The following is a 27,092-nucleotide window of genomic DNA, read 5'->3' as shown; positions in this document are numbered from 1 at the left end:
AGGGAATGTGGTGATTAAAAAATGTATAAACAACTTGGATCAGTGAACAAACAAAGGAGAATTATTATGGGCAATTTTAATTATGACAGTATAGATTGGAATGAAGAGATAACATTTGGGAATAAGGAAAATGAATTTCTCGAGTGATAACTATCTCATGCAGCATGTAGAGGAGGGCATGCAAGGATCGAGAGTTTTTCGATATGATAATTTCATCAGAGAATGGGTGGGGTTTTGCTTTCCTCTAGTTGGTGAGAGTGATCATGAAGTGATCGCTTGTGTTGTGGCTGACCACATGCAGACTTCTGTGGGGAAAGGATATATGTACAAATACAAGGCTGGTGATTATGACAAGCTTAAGAGACAGCTTGGAGCTATAGCATGGAATGAGGAGTTGAGCAGTAAGGAAATGAATGCTACTTGGGAATTGACAAAGAAATGCCTAACATCATCAATGTGTGAATGTATTCCAAAGCCCAAAATGCAGAATAAGGTAGGTGTAAAATGGATGAATGAGGCTTAAGCATGAAATCTGGAAGAAAGCACTTTGGAGGCAGCACAAGATGAATAATGGTAATAATCAGTTACATGAAGAGTATAAAGAATCAGTGAGGAAAGTGACTTAATTAGTAAGAAAAATAAAAGTACAGCATGAGCAGGAATTGGCAAATCAGATGAATAAACACCCAAGAGAGGTTTTTCAGATATGTGTCAAGTAGAAGAAAGAATGATTATGTTAATGGATGAAAATGATAGAATGGTAACTTTCTGCAGAAGACATTATTGTGGTATTGAGTGATCAATTTATAAGGGCATTTCATCCTGATCATCGTGGAATCAAGAGGAACTTCAGTGTAGAAGACAATAGAGGATGGCTTAATTGTGAATGAGCAGGAAGTATTTGAGGAAATAAATAACCTTCATGTCAATAAGGCAATAAGATTTGATGACATATCACCACATGTTTTAAGGGAATCTACCAGGGAATTGACAGTATTGGGATACCTGTTTAATAAGAGTCTTACAACAGCACAGGTTCCAAGGGAATGGAAAGAAAGTAAAATTGTTCCACTGCAAAAAGGTGGTGGTAAGTTGTGGCTGCATTAGGCCAATCTGTATATCTGGAGTTGTGGTGAAGGTACTAGAGAGATTGGTGAAAAGTAGGATTCAGAAATGGGTCGATAACAGCAGTATTCTTTGTGGTTGTTAGGCATTGGTTTGTTAAAGGGAGACCATGTTTTACTAACTTATATATTATAACAAGGTGACAAATACCCTGGGCAGGGGAGATGCATATACAGTGGTGTACTTAGATTTTACAAAAGCTTTTGATAGACTGCCACACAGCAAGCTGGTAAATAAATGTAAAAAGATGGGATTGGATAACAGACGTCTGTGTTAGATCATCAGTGACTGGCTGTCAGATAGGTATCAAAAAGTTGTATATGGGATGCAGTATCCCAAAAGAGGAAGATCACTAGTGGTGTACTGCAGGGGTCAGTTTTGGGATCATTCTTGTTTAATTTGTATATTAATGATATTGTGATGGGTTTAACTAGTGGTATGCGGCTGTTTGCAGATGATGCAAAATTGAGGAGAGCAATGCAGAATCAAACAGATGTTATGGCCTTACAGGAGGACTTGAGACATATAAGCTAGTTAGGGGTTATCAGGTTGACACACAAAAGATTTTTCATAGAATGGAAGAGGGAGGAGTAGAACAAGGGAACATCACTGGAAATTGTATAGGGAGAACGTGAGCAGAGGAGTGGGGAGCAGGTTCTTTGCATGGAGAGTGGTCAGTGAGTGGAATCCATTACCTGAATGTGTGTGTGTGTGTTGTGAATGTAGACTCATTCAATCACTTTAAGCATGGTTGGATAGCATTGTGTGCAATAGTGTGTACCTTCCACGATGAGTCTTTGACTCCATGGAGGTCAGATGTTAATAATAATATTGTCCTTTTCCATGTAGCATTCATTTTTATACTTAAAACTAGAAGATTGCTTCCAATTTTAAATCTTGTATACATACAGTCTTGTATCCTGAACCAGCATGAAATTATCATCATCCATAATGACAGTCAATGAGGCTTTCTTATTTCTTTTATCTTACTTCTTATTATACGTGTGAACTTGTGGATCTCTCTCTGTTGGAACATAGTGGTACTAATGACTAGTCCATGTCCTGAGCAGAAGTCCAGCAGATACTTAACATCGTTATTAGCCTTGTCCTTTTCTCCAAATTTTCTCAAAATGTACACCTGGTAGGATTTATTTTCTACTTTGCTGTTTAGATCTCCAACAACGGCTACTTTTTCAATTTACTTTGTCAGCTGCTTGCTCTAATGTCGTCAAAAATTCCTCCACTTGTTCTTTAGGAGAACCTTCTGTGATGTCATAAGCACAAATAAGTTTTTTATTATTATTACGTAACACCTTCCAAGGACTCATCGAGGGAGGGCACCTACTTTACAATTCTGTCTCCACACTTAATCCACCAACTACAATGAACCACGACTACCATCATCTACACTAACGGCATCTACTGCTCATCATCACCACTATTATTTTCACAGACAAGCATCCATGTCCATGCCTGGATTTGAACCCGCAGCCTTTTGGCTGAAGAGCGGATACGCTGACCACTCAGCCAACCAGATCAGCCACTTTCTCTATTTTACATAACTGTACTTGAAACTGCCTTTGAGTCAAGAAGTTTATCTTCATCTTTGGTGCTGAATGCTATTGCTACTCTTTCCTTTCCTTGATTGTTATTGCCTGAGTATAAAATCCTATACTTAATCACTTTTTATCTTCTTTGCCTCACTAATACCAATTATATCCACGTAGTACTTTTCCAGTTCTGCAAGTTCAATCTCCTTTCCATTAATATTATCGATAGTTCCTATATTCAGCTCTTTTGATATTGGGTTTGTTGTTCCTCTGGATGTTGAGTTGGAGTTTGTTCCAGGAGGACTTTTCACAGTTAGCCCTTTTTCTCTGACAAAAACAGTGAGGGCTTTGTTTAATCAGGTGATGTCTCAGCTTGCATGAATCTCATCATGTTGTACCATCATATGTATTGTGGTTTAAGCCAGTAGAAAGTACAATATGGTCAACTTAGTTTCAAATTGCCAACCTCATTCGTTCAGTACCCAACAGATACCTGCAAATGGGCTGCACCATGGATTAGACATTTGGTCAGAAGCCCAATCTCTGCATTCTTTAAAGGTGATGTGGAGGTCTCCTCCCAATTATTTGGCATTGACCCTGAAGTGCCACTAGGAATATAACAAAGATTTCTATTTAAGTTTTGTACATCTAGAAAAGGTATGTGATAAAAGTATTGAAATCACTACAATTATATGGTTGGATTTATATAAAATAATATAGTCTGTATTTGAGTTGCAAGTCAGGTAATTAGAATTGAAAGAAAGACAAAGGTGCATATTATATCTACTGTTATTCACCAATATGAATCATATTATGAAGGAAAGTAGCATAAAACTTGATATGAAAACTGGAGATGTTAATATCAGATATTTATGCATATGATGTTATACTCCTAAATAAATCAAGTATAAGCGTACAAGCTTTCTTATCTAAATTGAATAATATCTGTAACAAATTTGCCATGAAAATCAGCAATTAGAAGACTATGAAAACAGGCAGGAAATTGAAACCATCAGCTCCATTCTAAATTGAAAGGCTATAGAACAAGTAAAACATTTTGACTGTTTAGGCACAATTTTTAATGAAGATGGTAAATTAAACATGGAAATAGACAACAGAATAGTTGTTGGAAGTTTTTCCACTTGGTTTAATCCTTTATCCAAGTGTAAGCAAACAAAGTTTGCACCTGAGGTAGTTTCAGAATTAGGACAACTTGTATATAGATGCTGATGACTTGACTTCACTTGCCTTAGTATCCCATAATGCAAAGCACATATCTTTGTTTGCTTACACTTGGATAAAGGATTAAACCAAGTATATAATTTCTTGGTATCTTTAATTTATAGACAACAGAATAAGAAAGGTTGGTATGGTGTGATGCCAAATAAATTTATATGGAATAAGAGAAATTTGTCAAAGTATTAAACTAACTGACAGAAGTGTTTCAACCAATTTTAACTTATGGATGAGAGCTGGGTTAGAGGTAAAACAGTTGATCAAAGACAAGAAACCTGAGATATGAGAATTTGGGGAAAATTTACAGCAGTAAGGGTGAGGATTAGAGACAGAAACAATAAGCAAAATCATATCAAAAATAAATATATTAGAAAGGGGCATGACACTCTTTTTGCATTTGGTAATATGTGAGCAGGGCTAATCTTAGGTAGTATGATCAGTTACATAAGTAGAATGGCAGGAAAAAGATCCAGAGACAAGATTGGCACAGTCCGAAGTGCCTTAGAAGACCAAAATATAACATCATTCAATATTGGAGTCTTGAAAGAAACTAATTTGGAGGGAAACTGTCAATAGGAAGTTAAAAATAATGTTAACTTTTTGTGTAATGCTATCACAGTATCATGTAAATCCCTTGAGGGATAGATATCAGGAATTTGATAATAAGGGTGCATGCTATATCTAATGTCATTCATTGTTTATATAGATCATATTAAATTGCAGTAAACTTGATATGAAAAGTGGAACTATAGAGCTGAGGTTTTTATTTTACATAGATAATGATATACTCTTAAACAAATCTGAAACAAGTGTTTGGTAACTATTTTTCATGAATTAACAATGTTTGCTAAATATCAATTATAATAACTTTAATTAATACTTCATATATTTTGCCAACGTTACATTGCTGTCATCATGGATTACAAGGCAATATTTGTGTGCATGCACTAACACTGGGCAAATGAGGCTGATGGAAGGCAACCAAAGTCAGGCCTAGAGTCCTAAATAGTGCTCCCAGTGGGCAAAATTGACTAAGAAAGTGTTGAGAATGTGGTCAAGTTCAGTAGTTAGGGCACTGCTATCGTAACTGATTTTGCCCTGGTATATTGTAAACTTGTATACCTTCTCTGTATTTCAGCATTTCTGTTCTTTTTTTTTTTTATTTTAGCATTTGTCTGTTTCTGTTAGCATTTCTGTTTGTATCATCTACTACATCCAGCTGCCTTTGCACATTTTTTGCATTTTTGATGGCTTTTTCCATCTTGATTTTGTACCACTGTTTTTTGTCACTGCTTGTTTAATTTAACAGTTTTTCACCATGCTTTAAACATTAAAGACTTGTCTTCAGTTTTCATGTCACCATTATCATATCTCATTTCTTTTACAGTATTTTTCTCCTTTCTAAACTCTTTTAACGGCCTCCAAAACATTTTGCCATTATCTCCATCCTTCTCCTGAATTTTGTTTAGATACTTTAAAAAAATGCTTGGCTTTTTTATATTCTTCTCTATATTCTCTCAGAGTACATGCTGACATAGTTGCTAGGAACTTTTGATGTTCTTTTTACTTTTTTTTTTTTTCTTCACTGCTTCCTGAATCCACCATGAGTTTTTTGATTTTCTATCCATGCAGACTTCACCACATACCTTTGGCTGAATCAGTCACTGTTTTCTTCAGCATCTGCCACTGATTCTACAAGGTTTTCAGGTGCTTTCATCTTTTCTTATTTGTATATTTGAGTTTACCATCACCTGTGAAATCTGCTCCACTTTGATTCTTTTTAAAGCTGTCTTACATAATTGTCTTTTCAATAGCATATTCATTTTTATTCTGCACAAACTAAATGATGATCACTTCCTATTTCAAATCCCCTGTACTTTCATATCCTAAACCAGCAGGAAGATATCATTATCAACAATGACATAAACAGTGATACTTTTCTTTTGTCTTTCCTTCATGTGAATTTGTGCACATCTTTATATTGGGACACAGTGTTAGATGCCCATTTCATGTCCTGAACAGAAATCCATCATGTGCTTAGCATTATTATTAGTTTTTATCTTTTCTAAAAAAGTTTCCAAAACATTTCAATATGTCTAGTATTCTAGATATATAGAAATGTTATTCGGTTTACCATCATCAAATTCATTGTACCTTTCATCATTGAATTCCATATGTCCCTGTGCGCTCAGAGGTGTACAGGGATATTATGATGATACTACATGAGAATGTTACATCATCACCAATTTCCTGTCAACAATTTTCTTTCTAATCTGTTATCTGTCAAGACCTTGGTAGTATCAGATATTTTATTTCTGTCTTCTAAGATACTTATTACTATGTTGATCCACCTAGATCTTGGTGTCTCCCTCTGGATCTTTTCCCGACAAAAAGTTTGTTTTCCCAACTCCTCTACCATTTTGTTTAAGTGACCACACTACCTAAAATTAGCTGTGCTAACACATTCCTGAATGTTAATGTCATCATCAGTTTCCTGATAATGTACCCTGTGTAAGGAGGTAAGGAGTGTTTAGGCTACTATTACAGCATTACATAATCAAGGTTTAAATTATTGATAGTCTAGAATAACAGCTGTAATAAATTTGGCACAAAAATCAGCAATAAAAAGACCAAAACTATGAAAATAGGCAGAAGCATAGAAAACTTCAGCTCTATTCTAGATAGCGCTGAAAATATTTCATCTATTTAGGCATAGTTTTTAATGAAGATGGCAAGTTAAATCTGAAAATAAATAACAGAATAAGCAGTTTTAAGTTATGGACTTCAGAGTTGTGTTAGAAATAAAATACTTGATCAAAGATTAGAGACCACAGATATAGAGTTCTTAGAAAAATTAGGGGCCTAAACAGATGGCATCAATGGCAGAATCATATTAAAAATTAAGACACTGGGAAGGAACTTGACATTTTGCATTCAAGAACATGAGAGCAGGGCTAAATCCAAGGTGGTATGGTCACTTAAACAAAATAGGAGAAGAAGGTTAGCAAAACAGGTGTTTGATGCCAAACTGGCAAAAAGGAAAAAGACTGAGAGGAAGACCAAGGTGTAAGTGGATTCATTCAGTCAGAAGTGCCTTAGAAGAACAAAACTTCAGATACAACAGTATTGGAGGGCTGACAAGCAATAGTCTATTACTTGTCTTTGTATACTGCTGGTTTGGTGCTTTGCCTAATTTCTCTCTTATTCCATATAAATTTATTCAACTGGCTTCCTACCACACGAGCTCGACTTATTCTGTTATTTATTTCCAGATTTTCCTTGTCATCTTCACTAAAAACTATGCCTAAATAGATGAAATATTTTTAGCTCCATTCAGGATGCAGCTGAAGTTTTCTGTGCTTCTGCCTATTTTGATAGTTTTGGTTTTTGTATTTCTGATTTTCATGCCAAATTTGTTATAGCTGTTATTCAGTTTAGTTAAAGAATACTAAAGACTTGCAGCAGATATGTTTAGGAGTACAACATCATCTGCATAAAGCAAAGAGCTAAGTTTGATATCTGCAATTCTAATATCAAGTTTATCCACTTTCATTCATAATGTGCATCCTTGTCTTACATCTGACCATCTTCCTGTATTCCCTTCAATTCTAACTGTTGACTTACAACTTAAATATAGACTATGTATTGCCCTGTATAACATTCCATTTATCCAATATAACTGTAGTATTTTAAAATTTTTTCCCTGGGGTACCTTGTCATATGCCTTTTCCAGATCTACAAAACTCTAAGTACAGATCCTTATCATATTCTCATGATTTCTGAACTGTTTATCCTAAAGTGAAAATCTGATCTGGACAACCTCTATTTGACCTGAATATCCAGCTCTCCCAGTTTCTCAGCCTCTTTTCAAGTATGATTGCATAAATCTTCCCTAGAACACTTAGTAAAAGAAAGTTCTCTGTAATTCTCACATTCAACTTTATTCCCTATAATATAGATGGGAACTATAATAGTTCTAGTCATCTGGAATTCAACCTTCTGACCAGGCTCTTGAATTATGCAATGTATCCATTGCAAAACTTTTATACTTCCAAGTTTGAGCAATTCTTGTTGAATATCATCTACTTCAGCTGCCTTTTCACATTTCAAGTTTTTGTCAGCATTTTCTATCAAGTATTGATTATGTACTCCCGTGTACACTTCTCATTGAAATTTTTTATAATGGTTCTGCCAGCACTTGTTTTATTTAACAGTAATTATTCCAGACATCTAGGATATTCTTATCTTCAGTTTTCATGTCACCTTTATCATCTTTAATTCCTTTTGCAGTACTCTTTCCTCCATTTCTAAACTTCTTCAAGTCTCCAAAATATTTTTCTACCTTCCTGATAATTATCTTCTATATTCTTACCAAAGTCTTTCCATGACTTTTGTTTAGCTACTTTCACACATAGCTCTCCTACACATCTGCCAATTATTTGCTAGGTTTTATTAGCTTTTGGCATGCTTTCTTCTTTTCCAGGAGCTTTTTAGCTTCTTGTGTGTCCACCATGGTGTTCTTATTTTTCTATCCTTGCAGACTATTTCACCACATGCCTTACTAGCTGAATCGATGTTTTCTTCAGAGTTTGCCACCGAGACTCTAAGGTTTAGTTCTTGTTTTTGAACTATTTCATTCTTTCTTCAATAATGTTTGTATAGTTGATTCTTCAGTTTACCTATAAAAGCTACTCAACTTTAATTATTTGTGAAACTTTTTATCACAAATACAGTGGTTCCTCGTAGTTCGAACGTTCCAGAATTCAAACGCTTGAGAACGCAAGAAATTTGAATTTGCAATTCGAACTATAGTCCAAGAACTCAGAGTCATATAGCATTAGACAGTTTTGACATGCCATTGGACATGCTTTTCCCCCACTAATTTCCCTCCCTCACTTGCCTGTGCAGTGAGTGTCTGTCTCAGTCTGCTGTGCGTTATCCCTTACTTTACACAGCCTAGTCATTGCATGATACGTTTGTTTAGAGAATTTTTAACTGTTTTTGGCATCTATTTTATTTCCCATGTCATTGAAGAATGTAGAAAGAACAAAACCTAAAAGAAAAGTTGTAGTATCGACAATTGAGATGAAAAAAGAAATTATCATGAAACATGAAAGCGGTACACGTTTGATGGATCTGGCGATGATGTTTAAAATGTCAAAGTCAACGATAAGTAGCATTCTTAAGAATAAGAAGGCAATAAAAGCAGAAAATGGGGCTAAAAGTGTGACAACATTGACCTCCAGGAGATCACATGTTATTGAAGAGATGGAAAAACTCCTTTTAGTGTGGATAATCGAGAAGCGATTATATGGCAACATTATTACTGAGAGAATTATTTGTGAGAAAGCCAAACATCTGCATAGTGAACTTAAGAAACACACACACCTGAGACCAGTACTGAAAATGGGGAGTTTAAAGGAAGTAGAGACTGGTTTGATAAATTCAAAAAACGAACTGGGATCCATAGTATATATATCCAATGTAGAAGCAGACAAATTTGTAAAAAACCTTTAAGGAGTATATGGATAGTGAGGGATTTGTATCTCAACAGGTTTTTAATTGCGATGAAACAGGTTTTTTTTTGGAAAAAAAATGCCCAAAAGGACCTATATCACAAAAGAAGAAAAGACGGCACTGGGATATAAGCCTATGAAAGATAGAATTACTTTGCTGCTTTGTGGTAATGCTAGTGGAGACTGTAAGATAAAGCCTTTGCTCTTTTTTATATGTGTATATATATCTCTAAAACATTGAAAAAACATCTAGAAGCACTCGAGTTAGGATTAAAAACTGGGCAGCTGCAAAAGGCCACTTTGTTCAGCACAGCTTTCATTTTCAGAAAGTATTTCCACAACTCATAGGCCCTTGGGTAGGGCCCGAATTAGTGGAATATAACCAGCCTTTTCTTAAGACTGAGGAAGCAAATCAAGCTTTGATGAATATTATATATATATATATAACGAAACCTGTGGTGAATTCATCACTAAAAAATACATGTAATAACTGCAGTGATGACTATTTAATTCGTAAATATTTCGACATCATCAGTACAGTAGTTCAAACAATACCAGGAATAACATACAGTTAGGGCACATGATTACAATGGAATCTCAATATGCGTGCAGTAACGTTATAGAAGTAAATTAAATATAACTGGGGGGGGAATATATATATATATATATATATATATATATATATATAAAGATTATTTTACACAATTTTGTATGACAATTTCCCATACTTTGGGAATAGTAAGAACATTGTTTTGGTTTAAATTTGGTCTGTGTAGTAGGGCTTCAGCACTTTCTTTATATAAACGTTCATATTTATATAAAGATCTGTGTAAAAGTTTTGACCTCTCCCAATGAATCGTATGATTTGGATTTTCAATTCCGTGTTGGGAGAGACCAGATTTCTGCGGTTTGAAAAGATGAATGTGGTCTTGATGTTCCGAGATGCGTTTCTGAACAGACCTACCTGTCTGACCAAAGTAAGATAATTTGCAAGAGCATGGGATCTCATAAACGCCAGGTAACATCAGAGATGAGAGTTTGTCCTTAGGTGAAGGTAACAAGTTATAGATTTGGTTGATAGGTTTGTAAGGTGGTAAAATTGTATTTCTTCATAATTTTTGAAAGATGTTCGGAGATGCCTTTGACGTAAGGTATGGGAATCCTATGGACTTCTTCTTGTCTGGGTTGATGTGTGGGAAGGTGACTGATGATTTTTTGAGTTGTTTTAACATTATATCCATTTAGTATAGCTGTATTTTTGATTATTTCTAGTTCTTGGTTTAGAGAATCTTTAGAGGAGCAGAATTTGTGTGCTATGCAAACTAGGGATTTAATGATGCCAAATTTCTGAGATGGATGATGAGCGTAGGAATTGTGAATGCAGCGACCTGAAAATGTAGACTTGTGATGGAACCGTCTTCTTTTCTTTCAATGTGTAAATCCAGAAAGAGGAGATACCCTGTGGAGATTCTTTTTCTAATGTAAAGTTGATGCGAGGGTGAAGAAGGTTTATTTTATCTAGAAATAGTTGTAATTCATGTTCAGGATGATCCCAGCCTGCAAATACGTCATCGACATATCGTAACCAAATTTTTGGTTTGGGTTCAAAAGTGAATATTTTTTCTTCAAGGTGATCTAGAAACAGGTTTGCTAAGTTTGGTGATAAAGGAGATCCCATTGCTGTTCCTTCTTCTTGTTTGTAAGTTTGACCTTTCCAGGTGAAGTAACTGGATGTAATAACAAATTTGAATAATTCAACTATATCAGAAGAAAATTTTGAGTTGACAATTCTACTGTTTCTTTGTGGGAAATGTTATTTATTTATATTTATGTTTATTTATTTTTTCAGTTATATTTAATTTCCTTCTATAACGCATTACTGCACGCATATTGAGATTCCATTGTAATCATGTGCCCTAACTATATGTTATTCCTAGTATTGTTTGAAGTACTATACTGATGATGTCCCAAGATACTTGGGATGAAATATCTACGGATTAAATAGTCATTACTGTGGTTATTACGTGTGTTTTTTAGTAAAGCCTTTGCTCGTTTACCATTCTGAAAATCCACGCTTTTTAAAAAGAAAAATGTCATGAAGAGCAAATTCGGTGTTATGTGGAGGGAGAACACAAAAGCGTGAGTTACCAGAGAGTTTTTCACTGAGTGGATTTACTACTCAGTGAAATTTATCACTTCTCTGCAGAAAAAAGAGAACGTAAATCAGCATTCTCAACTCCAGCTAAGAAGCAGAAAGAAGACGCTTAACAACGGGAGCATTATTTTTGTCTTTGTGATTTTTATATTAAAAAATATTCTTCGCTGTTTATTTTTTATGTTGTAATAATTAAAATTAATAAAATAAATGTGATTATTTTGTTTAATTTTTTCTAAGTTATTAACATTAAAAAACTAAAATAGGTAAAATAAAAAAAAGATTATTGAAATTTTTTGGATATGGGAACGGATTATTTCGCTTTACATTATTTGTTATGTAAAATCTTGATTCGGACTTCGAACGATTCATAGTTTGAACGGGTTTCTGGAATGAATTACATGAATTACGAACTATGAGGCACCACTGTAATTAAATTTATGAAAAATTAAATTAGATTTAATACCAAAGTGGTATTAAATCTAATATCATCATCATCAAATTCCTGACATGTACCCTCAAGGAGTGTACAGGATATGATAGTGCTACATGAAAAATTTACATCATTACTAACTTCCTATCTACAATTTTCCTCCAGATCAATCTGTTACTTGTCGAGACTCCAACATTACCAGATCTTATATTTCTATCGTCTAAGGCTTTGTACTGTATAAATCCACCTATATCTTGGTCTTCCTCTGGGTTGTTTTCATGCCAACCTGGCAGAGAACACTTGTTTTGCTAATCTTTCTTTGCCTATTCTGTTTATGTGACCATACCATCTGAGATTAGCTCTGCTAATGCATTCCTGGATGCCAACAATGTCAAGTTCTATCCTAATATTCTTGTTTTTAATATGATATTGCCATTGATGCCATCTGTTCACCCCTATAATCTTTCTCAGGACTCTCATATCTGCGGTCTCTAGTCTTTGGTCAAGTGTTTTACTTCCGACCCAGCTCTCAGATCCATAACTTAAAACTGATTTGAACACTGTCTTGTATACAGCTAATTTAGTGTTCTGACGAATTTCTCTCTTATTCCATATAAATTTATTCACTTGACTTCCTACCATACCAGCTTTTTTGATTCTGTTGTCTATTTCCATATTTAATTTACCATCTTAACTAAAAATCGTGGCTAAGTAGCCGAAATGTTTTGCTTCTTCCAAAGGTTCTCCATTTACAATGCAGTTGATATTTTCAATGTTTCTGCCTATTTTTATTTTCTTTGTCTTTTTAATGCTGAAGTTCATACCATATCTATTACAACAGTTATTCAATTTAGTCAAGAAATCTTGCAGACTTGTAGCGGATTTATTTAGAAGTATAACATCATCCACATAAAACAAAGAGCTGGCATTAACATCTCCGATTTCAATATGAGGTTTAATATCACTTTCCTTCATAATGTGATCCATATAGATAATGAATAACAGAGAGGATAATGTACATCCTTATCTCACACCAGATTTAACATTAAACATCTTCCTATACTTCCTTCAATTCTAACTGCTGATTTACAACTCAAATAAAGACTAAGTATTGCTTGATATAATGCCCCATTGACACCATATAACAGTAGTGTTTTGAATAGCTTCTCTCTTGGCACCATGTCATATGCCTTTTCCAGAACAACAAAACTTAAATACAGATCTTTGTTATATTCCCATGCTTTCTCAACTATTTGTTGTAAAATGAAGATCTGATCCTGACAGCCTCTATTTGGTCTGAATCCAGCTTGTTCTTCACCAAGCTTTTCTTCCACAATTTTTCTGAACTGTTTCTCAAGTATACTGGCATAAATCTTGTCCGGAACACTCAGTAGGGAAATACCTCTGTAATTCTCACATTCAGTTTTATTTCCCTTTTTATATATGGGTACTATGAGAGCTCTACTCCAATCATCAGGAATTCGTTCCTCTGTCCATGCCTTCTGAACTATGTAGTACAGCCTTTGTAAGACTTTTATACCACCATACTTCAGCACTTCTGGTCGAATATCATCTACTCCTGCTCCCTTTCCCCATTTCAAGCCTTTGATGGCTTTTTCTACTTTAAGTATGGATATGTATTCCTAACTGTATGCCTATTGAGTGTTTTTTACCACTATGCTATCACTGCTTGTTTCGTTTAGCAATTTTTCGAAGTAATTACTCCATACTTCACGGATATCTTTGTCTCCCATTTTCATGTCACCTTTATCATCTCTAACTCCTTTTACAGCACTCTTTCCTCCATTTCTGATCTTCTTCAACAACCTCCAGAATATCTTACCACCTTCTTGATATTTATTTTCTATGTTCTTGCCAAAGTCCTCCCATAACTTTTGTTTAGCTAGTTTTACAGTGTTTAGCTTTCTTACATTTGTCTCTATATTCTCTAAGAGCACAAGCTTACTTATTTGTCAGCCTGTGCTCTTAAAGAATATAGAGAAAACCCTGAAACAATCAGCATTTTCTTCAAGGCTTGCCACTGAATCTCCAAGGTTTGGTTCCTGTTCTCAAACTCTTTCATTTTTTCTTCAATAATCTTTTTGTATTTTAGTCTACAGTTCACATCTGAGAGCTTCTCAACTTTTATTCGCTTTAAAACTTTCTTACATGTTATTCTTTTCAATATGAAATTCAATTTTATCCTGCTCAAGACTAAATAGTGGTCACTTCCTTCAAATCCTCTGTACACTCTGGTGTCCTGCACCAGGGAGAAAACATCACTATCAACAATAACATAGTCAATGAAACTTTTCTTATTCCTTGCCTGTTCTCTCCATGTGAATTTGTGCACATTTTTATGTTGGAACATGGTGTTAGTAATAACCAGTCCATGTCCTGAGCAGAAATCCAACAGATATTTGCCATTATTATTAGCTTTGCTCTTTTCTCCAAATTTTCCCAAAATATTTTTGTATGTCTCACAATCATTTCCTACTCTGCTATTTAGATCTCCAATAAGGACCAACTTTTCCTTTTTCATTGTGTCAGTAGCTTTCTCTAAAGCGTCAAAAAATTCCTCCACTTCTACCTTAGTAGAACCTTCTGTGGGATCATAGGCACAAATAAGTCTCATTGTCCAGTTCCCCATTCTGATATTTGCCCCAATCACTCTACTTGACACTGCCTGCTATTCAAGAAGATGAGCCTTCTTTATGAATACTATGGCTACCCCTTCTTTTCCTTGATTGTCATTGACTGAATATAACATTTTGTATTTATTGCTCAGAAAGATCTCACCAGTTTTTGTCTTTTTAGTTTCAGTCACCCCTATTATATCGATCTGTTACTTATCCAATTCCTCAGCCAGTGCCATTTCTTTGCCCTTCAGGCTTCTTATGTTGATAGAACCGATCTCGAACTCTGGTGACGTTGAGTTGAGGTGTGTTTTCAGATTTGTTCCAGTAGCTGAGTTTTCGCTGTTCACTCTGGTTCCTTTGTGAAAACAACGGGGGCCTTTTTTAACCGGGCGACTCTCCAGCAGACATGAAATTTTGTCATGTTGTACCATCATTTTGTATTTTGGTTTAACTAATAGGTTAAACCAAAATTGCCAGTCGGCTAAATCCCAAATTGCCAGCCCATCCTTGTTTGTTCAGTATCCAGGTAGATACCCAACAGGATGCACAACGCGAAGGTGAGGATTGGATGTTAGGTCAGAAGCCCTGGTCAGTTCTCTGCATTCTTTTAAAGGCTATGTGGAGGTCTCCTCTCAGTTATACAGCTTTGACCTTTAAGCACCCCTAATATCAATATTGGTGATGTTAATCTTAGCTCTTTACTTTATGCAGGTGATGTTATACTTCTGAATAAATCCAGTACCAGTCTGCATTATTATCTGACTAAAGTGAATAACTGTTGTAATACATTTTGTATGAAAATCACCAATGAAAATAGGCAGAAACATTGAGAACATCAAATGTATCTTGAATGGTGACTCTGTAGAACAAGTAAAACATTTCAGCTATTTAGTTACGGTATTAGTTAAGATGGTAAATTAAATATGGAAATAGACAACAGAATTAGTAAAGCTTGTATATGGTAGGAAGTCAGCTGAATAAATTTATATAGAATAAGAAAGAAATCAGTCAAAGCACTAAATTTTCTAGGCTGCTTAAGGATTGATGCACCAAAGAAAAAGAAGAGTCAAAACTGTATAACTGAGAGGAGACCTCCACATAGCCTTTAAAGGAATGCGGAGAATCGACCAGTGCTTCTGACCTAATGTCCAATTCTCACCTTCTCGTGGTGCACCCTGTTGGGTATCTATCTGAATACTGAACGAATGAGGATGGGCTGGCAATTTGGGATTTAGCAGAACAAATTGTATTCTTATTGGCTTAAAGCAATATAGAAAATGATGGCACGGCATGACAAAATTTCATCACGGCTGGGGCATCGCCCGTTTAAACAAGGCTCCCGTTGTTTTTGCCAGGGAACCAGGGCAAACAGCAAAAAGTCAGTTACTGGAACAGATCTGAAAACACACCCCAACTCAACATCACCAGAGTTCAAGAACGGTTCTATCAACATAAGAAGCCTGAATGGCAAAGAAATGGAGCTAGCTGAGGAATTGGATAAGTACCAGATCGATATAATAGGGGTGACTGAAACTAAAAAGACAAAAACTGGTGAGATCTTTCTGAGCAATAAATACAAAATGTTATATTCAGGCAGTGACAATCAAGGAAAAGAAGGAGTAGCCATAGTATTCAACACAAAATACGAGGCTCATCTTCTTGAATGGCAGTCAGTCTCAAGTAGAGTGATGTGGGCAAATATCTGAATGGGGAACTGGACAATGAGACTTATTTGTGCCCATGGTCCCACAGAAGGTTCTACTAAGGTAGAAGTGGAGAAATTTTTTGATGCTTTAGAAAAAGCAACTGACACAATGAAAAAAGAAAAGTTGGTCCTTGTTGGGGATCTAAATAGCAGAGTAGGAAGTGATTGTCAGACATACAGAAATATTTTGGGAAAATTTGGAGAAAAGAGCAAAGCTTATAATAATGGCAAATACCTGTTGGATTTCTGCTCAGGATATGGACTGGTTATTACCATGTTCCAACATAAAAATGTGCACAAATTCACATGTAGAGAAGAGGCAAGGAATAAGAAAAGTCTCATTGACTATGTTATTGTTGATAGTGATGTTTTCTCCCTGGTGCAGGACACCAGAGTGTACAGAGGATTTGAAATTGATAGCAATCACTATTTAGTCTTGAGCAGGATAAAATTGAATTTCATATTGAAAAGAATAACATGTAAGAAAGTTTTAAAGCGAATAAAAGTTGAGCAGCTCTCAGATGTGAACTGTAGACTAAAATACACAAAGATTATTGAAGAAAAAATGAAAGAGTTTGAGAACAGGAACCAAACTTTGGAGATTCAGTGGCAAGCTTTGAATAAAACCCTGATTGATTCAGCCAGAGAGGCATGTAGTGAGGTTGTCTGCAAGGAGAAAAAAATCAGAACTCCATGGTGGACACAGGAAGTTAAAGAGGCAGTGAAGGAAAAGAAGAAAGCTTATCAAAAGTTCCTGGTAAGTAAGTCAGCTTTTGCTCTTAGAGAATATTGCCTGCCATTCAAGAAGGACCTCTTATTTCGTGTTGAATACTATAGCTTTTAATTCTTTTCCCTGATCATTATTGCCTGAATATAACATCCTGTATTTATTGCATAGAAAGACCTGTTTTTCTTGTCTTTGTTTCCGTAACACCTATCATATTGATCTAGCACTTATTAATTCTGCTAGTTCCATTTCATTTTTACTGATGCCTCTTATGTTGGTGGTGCCAATCTCGAACCCTGCTGAAGTTGAGTTGACATTTGTTCTGGAATTTGTTTAATAATTGACTTTTTTGATATTTGCCCTTATTCCTTTGCAACAACAACTGAAGCCATGTTTAACTGGGTGATTCCCCATCCAGCATGAAATTTTGTCATGTATCACCATTTTGTATTTTGGTTTAAACCAATAAGAATACAATTTGGTCAGTTAAATCCCAAATTGCCAGCTCATCCTTGCTCGTTCACTATCCAGAGAAATAGCTACACCATGAGAAGGTTAGAATTGGACGTTAGGTCAGAAGCCCTGATCAGTTTTCTGCATTCCTTAAACTATAGGTTCTCCTTTCAGTTATCCAGCTTTAACTCTTAAACACCTCAAAATACAGTTCAGTACATAAAATACGATTTAATTGGCTAAATCTGAAATTGCCAGCTCATTTTTATTTGTTCAGCACTCAGATGGATACCTTCTAATGGGGGATACACCATGAGAAGGAGAGGATTGGAAGTTAAGTCAGAAGCCTAAATGGCTGTTTGCATTCCTTAAAAGGATGCATGGAGGTCCCTTTTCTCAGTGTCTGTGCTTTCACATCGAACCATCTTCCAGTACCTTCTTCAGTTCTAACAGATAACTTGCATCTTAAATATAGACTATGTATTATTCTGTATAATGTCCCATTTACTCCACATAATTGTAGAGTTTTTAACACCTTTTCTCCTCACACTGTCTAACATGCCTTTTGCATATCTACAAACCCTAAATAAAAATTCTTGTCATATTTCCATGAGTATTCAACTATTTATCTTAAATAAAAATGTGATCCTTCCTGACAATAAAAATTCCATATGAGACCGGTTAATGGTTAGTCGAAAGAGACCAGATAAAGGTTCCTCACATCTCAGATGGGAATCGAGTCCAGGTCTTTCTGACCTCCGTAGCTCAGTCAGTGTAGACTGAGCTATGGAGGCTTCGAGAATCATTATACATCTAGTTAGTTCCTAGTTAGTTCATCTGAATATTCCTTTAGCATACTTCCTGATTTCTTATCCACATTAAGCAACAGCTGTTGAACCTACTTCTCGTTCATCTGGATCTCTTCGTCCAGTGTAGTGGTAGTAGTAATAGTAGTAGTAGTGCTGTGTGCGATGTTACACACCGGGTTGATAGATCTTAGCAAAGCGAGCACTCATGATTTGAGTAGTCACATCTGCTTCCGACGCAAGGGTACCATCTGCATCACAGTAAAGGTACTCTTCCACATTCTTTCCTTTACTTGCAGCATAATGATAAAATTCTTTTGGGTGTCCTATAGCCTGCACAGCCAATTTCTTTTCATATTCTGATTTAAATTTCCTAACAATACTCATAACTTATCTAGACTACGCTTTATGTATTTCATAACTCCTCTCATCTTTATTCCCACAATATTACTTCCACGTCTTTTTTTTTTTTTCTTGTGGATTGCTTGTCTAATAAGGTTATATATCTCTCACTCCCATCCTCTTTGTTCTACATCATTTGAGCTTATTTTTAAAGCTTCCTATGCACTCCTGATATCCTTACCATTCACTTACTGGTACCATGGACCAAGCATAGTATTCCATAGTATTCACCTGAGTTTGTCAGGAGAACACATATTATGTTATTAGCTTTGTTCTTTCCTCTAAAATTTCTCCAAACATTCCTTTATGTTTGATATTCATTGCCTACTCTGCTATTTTATTATTGTTACATGATACCTCCAGAGAGTCCAAAGACTCATTGAGGGAAGACTCCTACTCTACAACTTCTCTGTCTGCACTCTCAATCCACCAACTATACAACCAACTGCAACTACACCAACGACATCTACCACTCATCACCACCACCACTAGTATTTCTACAGACAATCACAAACATCAATGCCCATGGTGGGATTTGAACCTGCACCCTTTTGGCTGGAGAGTGGATATGCTAACCAGTCTGGCTTTCTCTTTTCTCTTCATCAATTACCTGTCTAATGATTTGAAGAATATCTCTTTGAGACCATAGCTACAGACAAGTCATATTATCCAATTTCCCCGTTTTAATATTTGCCCACATTCCTCACTGTTGCTCAAAGAGAAAATCTTGCATATGTTATTTTGTACTATCTTGAATGTTTGATATCTTTGAAAGTTTATTTTTCGCTTGGTCAGACTATAATAAATTTAGTTTAATCCTTTATCCAAGTGTGTGCAAACAAAGTTTGCTCCTGAAAGTATCTTCAGGACTGGGGTAAAGTGGTACTGGGCGACTCCTTGCAAAGGTGGAGCAAGCTACCAACACTCCTATCTCAGTATCTCCCATAATGCAAAACACATCTCCTTGCGGATATGTATTAATGCATAACATTATACATATCCGCAAGGAGATGTGTTTTGCATTATGTATATTAATGCATAACATTATACATATCCGCAAGGAGATGTGTTTTGCATTATGGGAGATACTGAGGCAGGAGTGTTGGTAGCTTGCTCCACCTTTGCAAGGAGTCGCCTGGTGTTGTACCACTTTACTCCAGTCCTGAAGATACTTTCAGGCACAAACTTTGTTTGCACACACTTGGATAAAGGTTTAAACTAAATTTATTATAGTCTGACCAAGTGAAAAATAAACTTTCAACATCTTTCTCTAAATCCAGAGTAATTTAATAAAAAGGTGGCACACCGTTTGGCAGCTCCTATAGGAGGAGATGACCTTGCTAATGCTTCTGCCTTGGTATCTCCACTCGGGCCTGGCTCCCACCGAAGAGTCCTCAATAAAGGTCGAAACTAGTCTGGGTAGTGGCCCTTCCCTTAATGCATAACATTATACATATCCACAAGGAGATGTGTTTTGCATTATGGGAGATACTGAGATAGGAGTGTTGGTAGCTTGCTCCACCTTTGCAAGGAGTTGCCCGGTGTTGTACCACTTTACCCCAGTTCTGAAGATACTTTCAGGTGCAAACTTTGTTTGCACACACTTGGATAAAGGACTAAACTAAATTTATTATAGTTTGGTAATAACACCAATTATATTGACATTATACTGTTCTGATGTTGATAGTGCCTATCCTCAATTCTGCTGAGGGTCAGTTTCTGATTTCATCTACAGGACCCTTGGTAGGATCCTGTAGCTGAAATTTTATAATTTGCTGTGGTTCCTGGATGATAATAATCAGGAGCTTCTTTCACCTGGCATTTCCCCAACTGGTATACCTGACAATGTTATATATTATCATATTTGTCTGTAGTTTAAACTTATAGAATACATTTTGTTCAGTATAATGGCAGATACTTAATAAACAGACTCATCATGAAAAGGTGATTTGACATTAGGTCAGAATCCCTGGTCATTTCTCTGCAGTTTTGTTATAGCTATCTAGCAAAGCTAGATAGCCATGAGGTCTCCTCATGGCTATCTAGCTTTGGCTCTTAGATGATCCCACTCCATTTAGAGCCCAGTATTGATGAATTAGCTGAGTTACATGAAGTGTGGAGATCTCATTAAATTTCCTTTTGAAATGAATAAAAGTATTTTAGAAAAGGAAATTCTTTACAATTTGTTTTGTTTAATATTTTCAGTTTTTTGTAATTTTTATGTCTGTATGAATATTTCTTCTTCATTCCACCTGTCCTTTAGGTCAGGTAGCCTGATTAGGGATCACAGCAAACTAATGCAGCCAGCATGCCACTCCTGTGTTGCATTCTGTAGGGGCAAGTATTTATACCTGTAAATCTGCATGTTCACTGGGCTAATGTACCTGTTTTGAGGAATGAAAAATCTGAATTTCCAGCCGAAACAAACCCTCCAATACTATTTATAATTGAGCAACCTAATAAAGGTTCTTCACATCATAATGGGATTTCAACCTGGACCTTTCCAACCAAAGAGCTTGTTTATGCCAAGTGAGCTATAGAGGCTCAATTCAGGAAATCAATATTTTAAATAAATATAATTTATAAAAATGTTTTCAAAATTATTTTAAAAAATATTTTCATTATAAATATTTTTGTATTATGAATATTTTGTATTTTCTTTATAAATCCATTCATCCATCCATCTTCAAGGCCCACCTTTCCTAATTGGGTTGTGGGGGCAGCAGCTGCAAGAGAGACTTCCAATGATCATGATCCTCCGTCATCAAGCTCAGGTGTTCTGGTGGGACTCCGAGAGACGTGTCCACCCAACGTTTAGGATATAGTCTAGACAACGAGTCCTTGGCCTTCCCCCAGCAGGCCCTCTTGGCAAAGAGGGCCTGCTGGGGAAGCCTTTCTTGTGGCATTCTGACCAGCTGCCCATACCATCATTACTGTGATCTCTCAACACGGAGAAGCAGCAGTTGAGTATTGAGGATTTCCTGAATTGCAGAGCTTCTGACCCTATGAAGTCTTGTCAGCCCCCCCCCCCCCCCTACCCGAAGTAACATTTCAGCCGCTTGGATTTTTGTCTGCATTCTTTCGGTCATGACCATAGGTGAGGATAGGCACATAGACTGTATTGAAAATCGAAGACAGCCTTGGCTTAACTCCTGCTTCAAAACTACTGAACAGCCAAGCTCCTGCAATATTGTGTTTGCTGATCCAATTCGAGTATCTAGCTGTACATCCCACTTTCCATCATGTTGGAGGCTTAATGGATTTTTTACAACACTCAAAAAGAATTAAAATAGAATTTAATACTTCCTATATTTCGTCCTAGTCACTAGGACATCTACGGGGATTACAAAAACAATTAATGTAACATATACACAAATAACAAACAATACTAAGCCCAACCACTTGGGTGACACTAAAGTCCTATCTAGGTAGAGCACCCTCTAAGGGCAGTAGTAGGTGGCCTGGAATGTAAGGTGGGAACTCTGGTGATGAGTGTTTCCCAAATCTTCGGAAGCTTAATGCAACCGTATTTATTGAGATTTGGTTGGTTTTTGAGTGCTGCTGCTGCTTCTAAGAAAAGTCTCTTTTTCTTGAATTTGCTGTGGTGGAGCATGGTGGTTTTCTTCCATGATACCCTGTGGGTGGTGTCCAAAACATGGTCAGCCAAGCCTGAATGGCCATAGTTGTGTTTGAAGATGTAAGGCTTGTGTTCCTCTAGACAGATGGATGCTGATCTGCCTGTCTGTCCAAAGTACGCCAGCTTACAGGAACAGGGTACTTTGTAAACTCCATGTGGGGGGGGGGGGGGGTGGGGGGGGGGGGGGGTGGGGGGGGGGGGGGGTGGGGGGGGGGGGGGGTGGGGGGGGGGGGGGGTGGGGGGGGGGGGGGGTGGGGGGGGGGGGGGGTGGGGGGGGGGGGGGGTGGGGGGGGGGGGGGGTGGGGGGGGGGGGGGGTGGGGGGGGGGGGGGGTGGGGGGGGGGGGGGGTGGGGGGGGGGGGGGGTGGGGGGGGGGGGGGGTGGGGGGGGGGGGGGGTGGGGGGGGGGGGGGGTGGGGGGGGGGGGGGGTGGGGGGGGGGGGGGGTGGGGGGGGGGGGGGGTGGGGGGGGGGGGGGGTGGGGGGGGGGGGGGGTGGGGGGGGGGGGGGGTGGGGGGGGGGGGGGGTGGGGGGGGGGGGGGGTGGGGGGGGGGGGGGGTGGGGGGGGGGGGGGGTGGGGGGGGGGGGGGGTGGGGGGGGGGGGGGGTGGGGGGGGGGGGGGGTGGGGGGGGGGGGGGGTGGGGGGGGGGGGGGGTGAATGCAAAATGAAAGATTTTAGCAAACTGAAGGAATACCATGATCTGGATAGGCTGATAAAGTTAGTTCATTAGAAGATGAAAGTAAGAGTTAACCATATTGAAAATTGGATTACACTAATTTAGAAGAAAATTGTTGGGAGATACTGAGCACTAATATTGTGACAAGAATATTAGTGTATCTTAGGTATACCTCTTAAGGGCACACCAGGAAATGATTTAATGTATGTTAGAAAATAAATATTTTGACATTATTTTAATTAATTTGGCATTCCAACTTTTAAAAAGTATAGAAACCTGTAGGACAAATAATACTGTTGGATAGGCCAAAGGATAATTTTGAATTTCTTTTCTGAAAACTAAATTTTTTTTATTCCACTTCAGTGAGCATAGTGGTAATGGTACACTATGTAATGAAATTCGCTGCTCTGTTTATTACAGTCATAATGAACTGCCTTTTCAGTTTATTATTATTAAATGCATTGTTTATTACTTTTCATCAGTTTATATTAGTTATTTTTTAAAAATTATAGTCGTACAGCAAAAGACAGATTCACCAATGAAGAAAAAAAAACAATTGAACAGATGCAACAAGATATCTATAAAGATATTAGGCATGCTGCTGAAGCCCACAGACAGGTAAATCATTGAATTTATTTTATATATATATATATATATATATATTCCACACACAAGAGGTTGCAAAATCTATAGCAAATCAGTCATGTGTTGGCAATAGATCATTACAAGGTATTTAATTAACTGTATTGCATTTAGTACATTGGTTGCTGGTGACATTGAAATTACTTAATTTTAGTTTTGGTTTCATGCTGCATTATATATTTTCTGTAAGCATTACTCCAATGAACTAGTTACTACCATCCCCCTCACTTTGCTCTAATCTTGTATTAACATGAGCAGCTACTGATCAATGCTGATATACATTTCAGCTCTAAACTTATAGAACCAGCTCCTCCTCCTCCTCCTTCATTTCTTTGGAACAGTCTTTCCCCATACTGTTTTGTCCAAATGATTACAACTCTCAGGTTCTTCAAGAAACACATCCACAAATTCCTTTTCTTCTTCTTTCTAATCACTTGTCCCCATGCTCCACAGTAATGTCATAGGTCTAGGATTTCTTGTGTGTGTGTGTGTGTGTGTGTGTGTGTGTGTGTGTGGGCTGATAAAAAAAAAAACAACTAATAAACCAAAGGCAAATGTGTCCTGACTTAAAACATTTTCTTTAAAGAAACTAAAAAAGGACTTTTTGAAGTAAAGAGAATGTGTAAATATATAATTGTTGTTCATATTTTTAAGAGTATCATAAGACTAATGTACAAAGGTGAAAACATATTATAAACAGCAGCTGGACACTATGCAGATGAATTTCTTGAATGTGCTGCTAGTCCTGATTTGTGTTTCCTTTCATTCTCTGTGTCCTTGATGCCTTCAGATTAGCATACTTCTACCACCTGCTTGACTGTCCTGTAGTGTAAAATTTATCTTGTAAAATACTAGGTTTTTTTGAGAGAGATGGAATGTTTTGGAGGTTTCTGGAGATTAGAGATCTTGTTGAAGGGATAAAGGAAACCTTTATGATGTGTTGAAATAGCATACTTGATATTTTATCTGTGACTGACTGAATATGCAGGGAGAATCACTGTCCCTCGGAAGTCTTGTTTTTCATGTGATTGTCTTGGAGGTTTACGTAGAATTTTGTTGACTAATGTTCTGTTGTGTGCATTCTTTGGTAGGAGAGTGCTGAGGTAGTCAAACTATTTGGTTTCTTTTATCTATATTAGGAGATCTGTAAGGAAATGAACACATTGAATAAATAATGCCTATTTTTTGTGCAGAGTGGTGATGGGATATGGCATGCAAATGTTGTCCAGTATTTTGTTTGCTTCCTATTCACTAAAATGATAAAGACATGTTTACCTGCAACGCAGTTCAACAGTGAATTTAATCTGAAGGTGAAGATTATTAAGTACATAAGAAATTCTTTTAATTAGGTAATAGAGCCAGGCCAAATGATGAATATGCCATTGATATATCTGAGTCAAACTTAAGGTCATTTTCCCTGGTTGAATGCCTTTCATGTGAAACCACTCCATGAACAGATTTATTCTTCTTAGAATTTGAAGAAAGTGATTATTATTGCAATGTTTGAAGAGATCTACAGTATACAGTGGAAATGGGTCTTGTAGTAGTTGTAAAGTTTCTGTTCTTTGTATGTTGGTGAAATGATTAACAATATTAATGCTCACATGCAGATCAGTAAGTTCTATTGTGATGAAGTTGGAGAATACATTGTATCGACAATGGGCCTCAGTGGCAGGTCATGCTGGTGTACTTTTGGGGTCCATAAATTCTTGCTATTGGGGGGGGGGGATCTTGACATAGAACATTTTTTGGTGTCTTCAGACAAGTTCAACATGTTTTTTTTATCAAATGATTGATCTCATTATGGAAATGACCTGTTGGATCATGATCCATTTTTATATAGATGTATGTATTATTATTATTATTACCACGGGCTACTCCAGGAGTCCTTAGACTCATCGAGGGAGGCCCTAAACATCATGTTCACACAGCTGTTCAACATTCTCACAGTATCTATCATACCTTGCCTTGAACTCACTCACTGTCATAGCACCCACAACAGACTCTGGCAGCTTATTCCACTCGTTTACTACTCTAAAAGTAAAGAACCCAGCTCTAACACCCCTGCTAACCATGCTCTTGCCCAACTTCCATGGGTGTCCCCTAGTTCTCCCACCACCAGTCCTGATCTCAAAAATATCATCTGAATTAATCCTATAGAATCCTTTTAGCAATTTGAATGTCTCAATCATATCTCCCCTTTTTCGCCTATCAACTAGTTTCTGCAACCCACAAATCTTCAACCTGTTCTCATATGGTGCATTCCATAGACCTGCTATCATCTTAGTCACTCGCCTCTGGATCCTCTCAACCTCCTCCCCATCAAGAAGGAACCGAGGTGACCAAATCTGGGCACAGTAGTCGAGATGAGGTCTTATCAGGGCTCGGTACAGAGGTACAATAACTTGCTTATCTCTGCTCGTCAAGGTATTTTTCAACAACCAAGTGAGTTGATGAGCTGATTTAGCTACTTTCGCAATGTGCCCCCTAAACTTCATCTCCCTATCCACCAACACTCCCAAGTCCCTGGCCTCATCAATCTCTTGGAGTACAGTTCCACCAATGTGGTATACTGCTGCTAATCTTTTCACTCCGAAATGCATAACCTTACATTTTGTCACATTAAATTGACATCCATTCTCCTTAGTCCAGAACTCCAATCTATCTAAGTCATCTTGCAAGACTTTGACATCTTCTGCATTCACTATCGCCCTACCCAACTTTGCATCATCAGCGAACAAATGAACTGTCCCACTTAGACCATTCCCTATATCGTTAATGAACAGATTAAACAGCAGTGGTCCAAGAACAGAACCCTGTGGCACACCACTAGTCACAGGCCGTTTTTTGGACTCTACTCCTGAATAAACTACTCTTTGATATCTCTCCATCAACCACCCAGCTATCCATCTCACCAACCCTATATAAATTCCCATATGTTGTAGTTTACGGATTAGAATTCCATGTGGTATCCTGTCAAACGCCTTTGCCAGGTCCAGCAGTATCACTGTCAACCCATTTCCCTTATCCAGTTCAGCCGTCACCTTGTTATAAAACTTGAGCAAGTTACTGAGGCATGATCTACCCTTCACAAAGCCATGCTGTCCTCTGTACAGTATCTCATTTTCATCAATCCATTCCTGTATTTTTCCCTTGACTACTTTCTCCAAGACCTTGACAATGACTCCTGATATGCTGATCGGTCGGTAATTTGCAACCATAGTCTTGGATCCTCCTTTATGCAGTGGAACTATTTTCCCCTCTTTCCACGCCTTCGGGACTAAGCCAGACCTGAGACTCAGATTAAACAACATGGTCAAGGGCACTGATAATTCATTAGCCGCTTCATGCAAGACCTGTGCCGGTATACCATCCAATCCCACAGATGTATT

General features: G+C 37.3%; 1 protein-coding gene across 1 annotated transcript in view; it reads left to right on the top strand.

Annotated features, from left to right (window-relative positions):
• Window positions 1-27,092, top strand: part of und (methionyl aminopeptidase und) — a 219,942-nt gene that overhangs the window by 73,476 nt on the left and 119,374 nt on the right. Inside the window, exon 5 of the mRNA XM_090415735.1 lies at window positions 23,571-23,676. Within this exon, the coding sequence (XP_090271861.1) occupies window positions 23,571-23,676 (106 nt within the window). The remainder of the gene's footprint in view (window positions 1-23,570; window positions 23,677-27,092) is intronic.

The sequence above is a fragment of the Typopeltis vanoorti genome, chromosome 3 (assembly GCF_054136105.1).
Source record: "Typopeltis vanoorti isolate ZY-2024b chromosome 3, IOZ_Tvanoo_1.0, whole genome shotgun sequence".
Classification (NCBI taxonomy): domain Eukaryota; kingdom Metazoa; phylum Arthropoda; class Arachnida; order Uropygi; family Thelyphonidae; genus Typopeltis; species Typopeltis vanoorti.
The sequence above is the reverse complement of the archived record's forward strand: the minus strand, read 5'-3'. Positions and strand labels throughout refer to the sequence as shown.